This window comes from Phasianus colchicus, chromosome 1, assembly GCF_987193195.1.
Source record: "Phasianus colchicus chromosome 1, bPhaCol1.hap1.1, whole genome shotgun sequence".
NCBI lineage: Eukaryota > Metazoa > Chordata > Aves > Galliformes > Phasianidae > Phasianus > Phasianus colchicus.
The window spans coordinates 10,067,190-10,078,471 of NC_143436.1; the positions used below are offsets into that span (position 1 = coordinate 10,067,190).

Sequence of the window (11,282 nt, forward strand, 5' to 3'; positions counted from 1 at the left end):
AAACAACCCTTATTATCAGGATGCTCATTGCAATAGGCCTGCCCTTTGTGCCTTCAGTATGAGTTTTGTTTGTCATCTTTTGCTTTTGCTGGTCATTTAATTTTCACATAATATATAGACCATATCTTCCCTTCTTGAATATCTTTCTGATAAACTTTCCTTGGTTACCAAAGTTATCAAAATCTTCAAAAGTTATTGACTAAGAAAATGAAAAATGTTCATTTTGCCTTATGTGTAGAGAATACTTGGGCAACACTTCCCTCTGCTGGAAAAAAACGGTAACTCATCTTTCTGTTATTTCTGTAGTAATAGCCAATCCACTGATGGATTTCTGGGATAAGTAAAACAGAGGTGGCTGAATCTGGAGATATCTCAGAATCCTGATGTTCTTCAAGTCCTTTTAACAGTAACAATGATTAATAGCCTGTTTGTACTTTTGTGTCAGCTATAGAATCACAGTATCAGAGAATGGCCAGGGTTGGAAGGGACCTCAAGGATCATGAATCTCCAACCCCCCCTGCCACATGCAGGGCCAATAACCTCCGCATTTAATGCTAGACCAGGCTGCCCAGGGCCCCATCCAATCTGGCCTTGAACACCTCTAGGGACGGTGCATCCAAACCTCTCTGGGAAGCCTATTCCAGTACCTCACCACTCTCTCTGTAAAGAACTTCCCCCTGACATCCAACCTGAATCTTCCCTCCCTCAACTTAAAACCATTTCCCCTTGTCCTGCCATTATCTAACCTTTCAAAAAGTCGATTCCCCTCCTGTCTGTACATTCCCTTTAGATACTGAAAGGCTGCAGTGAGGTGATATAATACAATATGTTTCATTAATATTTTTCTCTATATATTTCTTTATATTTCTTTAATCATTTGCAAAGCATAGCTAAACTTAATGTAGCTTTTCTTTTTACTTCATAAAACTCAGGGCAAGCTACTCATAGAGAAGAGCTTGGAATAGTGCATGAATGGACTGTGATCAATATGCGATTTGAAAACTCATGAATGCACAAGTAATTTCATTTGGTTTTGTCAGCAAAGACCTGTACAAAGTTCACAATTTTTCAGTTGCGTGAAATCTAGATATACGTTCACAGTGTGGGTGAGACAATATTGCTAATCGATGGTGAGATGTCATTTTCAGTTCCCTGAAATGAAATTGCACCAGGCACTACATGTGGATGTTATTTGTGGAAGCAACATGTCTTAGACATTACCTTCACCTTTTTCCTGTCTCTATCATAAAAACTACTCACGATGAGGTAGACTACCAAAAGTCCAGAGGTTTTTTTTTTTTTTTTTTTTCTTTAATTTTCTCTTCCTCTTGTTAGCTGTGTGTTATATAACCTTAGGTCTGTTCCTTATCTTTAGGTATAAAAAAAACAAAAGAATTTCAAAACATTTTGCTTTTTTTATACCTTCCCTTAGGAAACATATTTGTCTGATATCTTCTGTCCAAAGTAAATAGAGTCATCTGGGAAATTTTTAATGACAAAAATCATGAGAATTCAGGGTTAGGAAAAAGCTATCTTGTGCTATGGCTGACCACAAGGAGATTTAATGCAGACTTGTTAAAATAGGCAAAGCAATGAAGTACGAGATATCTCTTAAATATTGTACTTAGTGGTGAAATGAAGATGGACTGATAGAAAAAAACAGTAAAAAATAAACCTGAGGAACTAGAGTTCTGAGTCCTAAATTTTAAGGATTTATTATCAAAATACTTAACACAATGAATGCTTTAGATTATTATAGAATTAAAATTTCTCTATATTATTTCTAAGTTTTATATCTATATTTTTTTTCCTACATTTGACATTTTCCTATGGAAATATGCACCATGCATTATACAGAGAACTACATGCTCCATAAACTCACTTTGCCAACTTATACTAACTTTTTTTTCTTGGCTATGACTAGTATTTTACTGGACAATGCATGTAGAATTGGATTTTCTATAGCCAAGAACAAACTCCAGCTTCTTTACACATTCTTCTGCAGTAACTGTCAGTTGTTTTCCCATGCAAACCTACAGAAATAAGAAAAAAGAACAATCTCTTAGTGTTTAACTTACTTACAAATGCATTGCAGAAATTTACCTAGGCTTCAGTCTGAAACAGTAACGCCTTTAATAGTGCTTAGTTTGCTCTGTCAATTGTCCTTTTGTGCAAATGTGTAATAAATAGAAAAGTACAGAATGATTACACAGCAACAACAGAGGAAGCTGAGGATCCTTATCTGCACAGGTGTTTGGGCTTGAATTTAAAAGCTTGATTCCTTTGTTCTAGCCAAGGAGCAAATTAATTTCAGTCATGCAGTAGTAATGCTATCAATAATTTATTAAGTTTGTTATTGTTGTCATTGGTTATGTTGTTTTTTTTTTTTGAACACCTTGTAAATGGAGAGGAATCTTAGATGAGTTATCCCAGAGGGAGCTCAAGGAATCACTTTCAATTCCTTTATACAGTCAGGTGCATTTATCTGCAAAGTAATCTTGGTAAACCTAGTCTTTCATACTTCTCTTGTTATGTCAGAAATTATGTATTTATCAGGGTAGTAAACTGATATTACTGTTGGGTTCATTTGGGGAACTACATCTCTCAGACAGGATTTTGGGTTGAATTTTACAACCAACTTTGTGACTTCTACAGTTTTCCAATTCTTCCAGCTGCTCTTCCAAACTTCCCAGATTTTCATTTTACTTCCTACTCTCTTTATCTTCTCCCTCACTCCAAAGCTGTTCTCTGATCCTGTGATTATGCCCTATTTCTATTTTACTTTCTTACACTCCATGTGTTCAATGTTACATGAATTCCTTAACCATTTCTGGACCTACCTTCTGCTCCCTTAAATCATAGAATTGGAATTTGAAGGATATCTTAAATTCTTCTTGCCTCATTGCATGACTGTCACTTATACTACATTTTCTAGAGCTGTGAACGAATTTAAAGGGGTCTACTGCCAAATTCCATGGCTTGAATGCAGTGGACCCTATCCACAAAGAATTTTCAAATGATCAGAGCACTCGCCTTCAAGCAAACTTCCACAAACGCTATGACTAGCTTCTTAGATACTAAGGATATTCTAGGTATCTATTTTTTTCCTGAAGGAACATATTTTCGTACTTAAAATTACACTACTGCTCATCTACAGTAGGATCTTTGCCAAAGAAAGGATCCTAGGCTAAGTAAATTTCCTATTGGTTGTCCAGTGTGCTTCATCCCCGCATGTGCTGTCTTTTGAACCCAAGCTTAGCTAACAAGTTGCTTCTTGTTGTCTGTTTGAGGACTCGTGGCTTCCTTCTTACCCATGTGAATTCTGTTCCCAAATCAGAGGACCTAACTTGAATCAAAAGACGCAGGACACCTAGATCATGCTCTTGAATCTATACTCATGAGTTCATACTTAATCATTTCCATTTGCAATCTTTATCTTATCACTTTTAGTTACATTAGTTAATCTCTTAATATTTTTCTACTTCCTCTATTTTGCTGGCACAAATTTGCTCATGCTTCAGCTCAGATTTTTCCACTGTACATTCAGCTACGCTCACTTCCAGCCCGTTCCTTGCTGCTTTACTTTCTATTGCTTGCCATCTTCCTGGTTTGAGGATCCACTGACATTATTAAAAGGCATGTGGTTTCTGAGAAATGTCAGTAAAAAATTGCTTCAATTGCTTGTTTATTGTACCTCATTTACTTGCTGGAAAGGTTCACAATCCAACAGAGGAAAGAAAGCTAGCTCATTCCCTATTTGTTTAGTGTTTATAGGCCATTTGTTGCTTCCTTACTGAGAACTGGATAAGCACCAGTTAGTTTTCTGTCCCCCATCCCTCCTCCTATCCTCTATCCAGGCTGCAAGTCATAATGGAAAGACATGTAATTACTGTGTCAACATAAACCAGGAGCAAGATTTTATTTTTACCTTACAGCCCATGTTTGCTAAACATGACCAGTATGATAAAGTCAGAGTGAAAGCAAACACACCTTGACAGTGGACTTTTTGGATTTTAATTAGACATCATTTTCCTGTTAAATTGCATCAAAGGAAGTTGCTTGAAGATTTCCAGTACTACAGATCAAAAATGAGAAATTCAAATAATGACAAAGAAAGACAGAGACAGAAAACCCCTTAAGATCAACACAGTGTAAAATAGTTTACCAACTCCTTCCTCCCCATTTACTCTGTAGGATAATTGTACTGTTGCCATTTAAGTTCATAACAGCTTTTTAAAGAGCTAGGTGGAGAGCTGAAATACGATGCCTTACAGTCTCTGCGGTATTGGAGAAGAATCAAATATCATATAAGTCCTATGGCTAAGTGATATTTCCAGCAAGTTGATGAATATCTTGAAACATTGTTACAAAAGGAAGTAATTTGTTTAACTCTCTTTTTCCCCTCCCATAATGTCTGGTATATTAACCTCATTACATTTCCATAAATTAAATCAGTATGAGAGGAAATGATTAATTGAAAATTGTTTCCTCAAAAACATTATTCCTGGTCATTAACAACTTCAGCAATCTGTAGTGCCTTATAATCTAAACACATTATAGTATTTTTAAATAGTCTAATGTTTTATTACTTTTCTCTAAAACAGTACAATCATAGAGCCCAGGAGACATCATTACAGGCATTCTGCAACTACACCCTGAGTTTTCCCACTACTTACAATTGGCTATTAAAAAATCTTATCATGTCCTAGTTATCTTCCTTGATGAATAATAACAAAGTTTGAAGAAAATTTCATAATGAAATTAACTTCATATATTGAGATGTTAGCAGCTGTGAGGGTTTAAAACACACACACACACACACACACAAACCAACTACCAGGGATTGTTACACAGATAAAGATAATAATGGAGAATTTCCAACAGCATGCTGATATGAAAAAGTTTGTCATTTAATTTTTTTTTTATAATGAAAACCTTAAGAGAGCCCAATTTGTAAACAAATGAATTTATTTTATAATTAAGACTTCTTTTCTCTTTCTTGGTCATTCCAATTTATTTATTCATTTATTTTTCCTTTACAGATAACCCAAGTGGTCAGACCCTGGAGGAAAAGATTATTTATGGAGTAGAGAATAGCAGCACTTTTCTTGAGTGCAGTCCAAAATCTCAACGTGCCATAGTCTACTGGCAATTCCAGAAGCAAAATGATGACCACAAAGTTGAGGTACAGCAGAAAAAATTAAGAGATGTAACTAGTCTTTTACATGAAGACATACTTGAATGTCAGCCCTTCCCAGAATGATTCCTATCTATATTTCAGTTTGAAGAAGTTTTTCAGGAATCTTTTAAAGTCTCCAAGGAGATTTGCAGACTTAGATTAGAAAATGTTCATACACTATCCCTGGTCACATTCCCTGAAAAACACACTGTTTTTCATTCAAATATTTCAGATTTACTCATGTTTCCTTTCACAGATGGTCCATGCTAACATGCCATGTTGAATTTAAATATTGCAAAGACCTGAAAACCAATTCTGGAAGAAAAAACAAACAAACAAACAAAAAACACAAAAAAGCATCCCTGTAATTACTAATTATTCTGTTTGACTTTGTGAAAGGTAGTTTAACAGGAGCATTCTCTGTGCTCTACTTGCTCTAAAACTGAACTACAGGTAATACAGAGTCAGAAAGAGGAATTGGGAAATGTAGCCCACTCAAGGGAATGAAAACTTGTACACCTTTTTCATCAAAAGCAATATTCATAGCGGCAAAAATACGGACTTTCTATGCTTGCATTACTCAAAGCTAATAATTTATTTTCCTCCTTCTCTTGTCACCAGCATTCTTACATTATTACTCACCCAGGTTCTCAAGTCATCTTAGTGTCAAGCTAGGTCACACATGTCTTAAGAGAATAATCTACTCTGGTATGAAGAGAAATCAAGTTAGGAAACAAAAGCTTGTGTGTTGCATTACAGTTTTTGGAAATATACACAGACTACACTCTTTTTTAAAACATCTACTAACTACTTAGTTAAATCAAAAGATTTATATACTTTTGCTTAATACTTTATTTGCATGAATAGAAAATTATCTAGAATTTATTCTTTGTGGAGACAGCAGCTAATAGGTTTTATGCCTTTTTTATTTACAACTCCACATGGATTAGTAAAAAGAGGATATTTTCCTAGATGTCAATTCACTCAGAAATATAAAATATTTTGGAAGACTGCTTGTTGAATATTCAACATTTTAGATTTAATCTTTACTGTTCCTTTGTAAATTCTCCACTTATCCAGAATCCCTTTCCATTAATAAGTGCTTCTATTGTGAGGAACAATAGAATGAGAGGTGAGCTTTCCCACATACATATTTGTGCTTAAGTAAAATATAATGGTAAATGTGGCCTATATAATTAAGTCAAAGGAATCCATGCTGGATCTGCTTATTATGGGTTTGCATTTTCTCTGATCTAACTAACAAGTCCATCTAACAGAAATGCTATTGAATTTTATTGAGTAGCAACTGGGACAAATGAGTGAGTTCTTCATACTCTATGCTTTTTTTCCAACACATGAATAGTTGTCCAGGGTATTGGATCCTTCTACAAGTACAGACTAAAAGGTTTCTATTCTTGTGCTTTTGGGTCTTTTTTAGCCAAGTTTTAGAAACTGAAATGAACAATACTGAGAAACTAGTATGATTAGAGGATAACTTTGGAGATAACTTTGAAGGATAACTGTTGAAATTGCCATATTTTTCTGATACAGATAAAAGTGGATGATCGAATGATCCGGACAGAACAGGGCCTATTGCTACGAAGTCTTCAACGGAGAGACTCTGGTATTTATTTTTGTCATGCTGTGGAGCATGGCTTCATGCAAACTTTGCTCAAAGTGACCCTGGAAGTAATTGATACTGACCATTTGGAAGAGCTGCTCCATAAGGAAGAAGATGGTGATGCCTCCAAGACCAAGGATGCTACCAATAGCATGACTCCCAGTCAAAAGATCTGGTATAGAGACTTCATGCAGTTAATCAATCACCCTAATCTCAACACAATGGATGAGTTCTGTGAGCAGGTTTGGAAAAGAGACCGCAAGCAGCGCCGGCAAAGGCCTGCCAATGCGCAGGTGAACACGAATAAGTGGAAGCACCTACAAGAGAATAAAAAAGGTAGGAACAGGAGGACCCATGAATTTGAGAGGGCACCACGGAGTGTCTGAGCTACATTACCTCTAGGAACCTCATCTAAGTAGAAACTTGTATAGACAGATAACTGGAAAAAAAAAATGCAATATACATGAACTTTTTCATGGCATTAAGTGGATGTTTACAAGAGTTGAAAGCTCAAACAATTTCCACCGGGTTTAAATAAAATATATTTCTAACTTTCCTAGTAAGTCCTTCGTCTCCGCTCTGATTCTAAGACCAGATGGACCAGAGTTTCAAGAACTCTCAGCCGGACATAGCTTACTGCTCAAAAAGTTCTACAAGAGTTCAGCAGGCAGGTTTTGCTTTCTCTGTTGCCTGAGATATAAATGAAATGTTGTATTTCATGCTGTCATCTTAAAGAAAAACAAAACCCATTTTTCATCATCAGCACCACCATTCCTAGACTATGTATAAAACTGCATGAACTCATCAAGCTGATGAATGTCTAAACACGTGATTGGACACAAGGATTTGTTCTTGTTTTGTCTACCAGTTCTCCTGTTTATGAGTACTAGAAGAGGAAAAATAATGCTGAATGAGATTGTGGAAATCTGAACAACATAAGCCATTCATCATCTGGAAGAACAAAAAAACTGTGGAGTACACTGGCCTACTACTGATGACTTCTTTCAGCTTTGATCTAAAGATGTATTTTATTAAAACTATAATTTAAATATACCATGAAAAATATGCAGCAAACATTAGCTCTTTTCTAAAATAGATTAGCCTCTTTGTCTTAGAAATATTGTACTTCCTAATTATTACCATAGAAGAAAAAAAAAAAAAAAAGACAACTTCCAATTATGAGCTACTTTACTCTTTTGTTTGGAAAATTTTCCAGGGGAACTGGTCACAATGCAGTTAATCTCCTCCCCACTATTCTAGCAATCTTTATGACATGTAACTTCAAAGCAATTTAAAAACTAAGCTATTTTAACATGAAAGTCACTGTGTAGCATGGAAGTCTTCTACATTCTTTTCTACAAGTATGGTATTTGAATTGACTCAACTTGTATAATACCTTGCTGTAGACTGAACCAATGAAGAGGAGAGCATTGATTTTCAGTTGTATATTTTTTTAATTAAATAAATAAAAAAAAAAGGTAAATAGCATTAAAATACCCTTTACTAATTACACACTTGCTTTCTTGGTTAGTAAATATTTGGGAATGCTAATATTTAAATGATGTGGCTAATAGACTGTCATGTATCCTTGAACAAGCTCTACATTCAGTTTAAATGGTATGGTTCCCAATTCAGTGGTAGAAAATGTGTCCACACTACTGATCCCCAGTGTTTCATTCTTTCTGTGGGCCAGATCACCCAAAGCAAAGAACTAGACCAAATGCATCCAAATGCTCTGGGCCATGACCTCAAAACCAGCTCTCTGTTTTAAAATCTAAGGGACTGTTTTATCTGGGAGTGATGTCTGCTGCAGTAGTAAATTGGTGCAGTTCAGCTTAAGACTATTTTATATTAACAGATAATTTGGTCCTGCGCTTCTGTCTTATTCTGTGTACAGGAGAGAAACAGGGTAAAACAGACAATGCACTTACACCATAAGTGTAAGTTTAGGGATACAAGTAGTTGATTTATTCACCTCAGCACAGATGTGCCTTTGGTCTCCAGTTCTATGTTGTCCAGTTCTTGTGAGGTCATCTTCCTCCAGCCTCTCATATTTTATCTTAATAGAGTCAGTAAATGGTATAATTTCAAGTAATGTCATTGTGGGGAAAGTCCTTAGTTTGCTGAAGTAGCTTTTATATAAAAGTGTGTCTGCATTGATGACTGATCTGTTTTGCTGTTATTCACTCCAGATTATTTAATTTATCAATCACAACACTACTAGCCTTATCATAAACAGTATAACGCAACTGCTGTGAAAGCAGCTCTCACAATATGTCCCAGTCCCCTTGCCTCTCGCTAATTAAAGTATCCTTCTGATTAGTGAAAACTTAGCTTCTTGCTTGTATAACAATCTGGTTTTAAGTAAAGATCTGATCACTTCAGTCTCCTTTGAATCTTTTGCAGGTGATGAAATTGAAAGTTTTTTACTGTTTAATTCTTTAGGACAAAAAAAAAATCATTGAATTGAGCAAGACAAGACTGTGAGGCCATGAAAAGTGTTTGGGAATTTAGTTTTGAAGCAACTTTAAATCTCTCCTATATTTACTTTGACTCCAGTGATAATTTATTTTCACTCCTGTGAACAATAATGTGGTGTCAAATACCCTTGTTTTTGTGATGTGCTGAATAGGGATAGATTAAAACACAGGTTCAACTGCATTCCTTCCTGTATAGAAGTATTAATTTTCAGCTCAGCCTATGATTAATTTGTGAGCATTGTTGTCAGCTAAACTATTTATTTGTAATCACTCTTTAGCCTTTTGTGTAGGGCTATTGTGTGCCATTGAGTCTTTAGAATACTCACTGTTACAAAAGGAAACAGTTTTAAAATTAGCCTCAAGAGAATTCAGTGGAAAAATGCAGGTTGACTTCAACAAAACATAAAGACTTAAAAGACTTAAATCTTAATGATATTGTGATCTTTTTTTTTTCTGTACTGTACTCATTTTTATAGCAACTTACTGTCAAAAAATATCAAATCCATACCAACCTCTTCGACCACTCCTTAAGGAAAAAAAAAAAAAAGATTAAGTTAATTCTTTGATATGTTTTTCTGTATATGAAACAACAACAACAACAACAAAAAACCGCAACAACAAAATGTCATTAATGGGAACAAAATTGCAAAAGCTCTGTTGTTTTTACCATGACCTGGCAGTTTAATTGGATAATAGATCATCAGAGGTCTTATTAACCTTGGTCCACTCCTCACTGACGTGAGTAGTTATCTTGTTTATGTCTTTGTATTCACTCATATAAATAAGAGGGCAGATAATTAAACCAGCAGTGGATATGGTTGATTTTCCTGTTCATATTATGATCAAATTAAAACAACATTTAATACTGATGTGAAATGAACTTTTTTCTAAAGATTATAGGCCTTAATAAATTAATGGATAGAAATATGCCCTGCAGCTTCATTAAAGCTCATACCCCCATTTCTGTCATTATTTTCTAAAGCATCTAAGGATTGAAAATAAAGGTAAAATCAGTGTTTCTGTAAATCATCAGTAAAACCCACTAAACCTAGAGAGTTGAGAAAAAGTAAGAAGTTGTGTTTATGTGGGAGAGAAATAAAGTATTTCATTTGTAACCATAAAACTTGAGGGTTTTTTTCCAATATATATTTTGGAAAGGAACATCAAATCTGGTTTGCTTACACTTTGCACTTGCATGATCACTGAAGATGGGAATTTGTTCAATGACTCCTAAAAACTGTATGATTAAGTTTAGTTATAACATCAAATTGAGAAAATGTGCATCTTTGCAGAACAGAACTAAATCTTCATGTCCCACTAAAGTCACAATGTAAAAATAAATTAAATTAAATGCATGTGAATGCGCATTTACTGATCCTTTTTATGTATTATTTAGTGAATATCAATGGTATGTGTTTAATAGTTCGGTTTTTGCTACCTACACATTAGCCAAAAGAGGTGTAAATATTTTTGACTAGATAAGGAGGTACAGTGTAAAGTACTGTTATCTAGAGGTACTCCATTTCAGTGTGTTCAGCATAATACTAAAATTCAAGATTTTGCCACACAGCTGATAAAGTGTTTATTTGCTATATCAGTGCCAAAATAATGTGCTTATTCTTTAAGCACATTCCTCACTGCATAGTAAATAATTCTGCTTCAGTATCTATCACTTCAATTCAGATGGGAACTAGAAAACTGGAGAGAAAAAAAATGTAATTAAACTGCTGCTGTAAATTATTTCTTTTAGCATGTATTCAGTTGTTAAATAAACATTTCTTCCAAATATTTGAAGTTCATTGTCTTGACTGTTTACACAGAAATCTGCCCTGTAACCTTCATGAGCATGTGGAGTGCACTGTTGCCAATATAAAGCTATCAATGTATATATAAGTTCTGTTTAGTAGGCCAGAAAGGCTGCAATTTTTATTAATGGTGTTTATTGTTTATTTTTGAAGAGTACAAAGTAGTAATGTCTAAAATGAAAACTTCAAAGTTATCT

General features: G+C 34.8%; 1 protein-coding gene across 1 annotated transcript in view; it reads left to right on the forward strand.

The window, feature by feature from the left end:
• The window catches only part of SEMA3A (semaphorin 3A), a 171,412-nt gene extending 160,351 nt beyond the window's left edge, over window positions 1-11,061 (forward strand). The window contains exons 16-17 of the mRNA XM_031591157.2: window positions 5,043-5,185; window positions 6,731-11,061. Coding sequence (XP_031447017.1) covers window positions 5,043-5,185; window positions 6,731-7,186 — 599 coding nt within the window. The 3' untranslated portion in view covers window positions 7,187-11,061. The remainder of the gene's footprint in view (window positions 1-5,042; window positions 5,186-6,730) is intronic.
• Window positions 11,062-11,282: the final 221 nt, after the last annotated feature.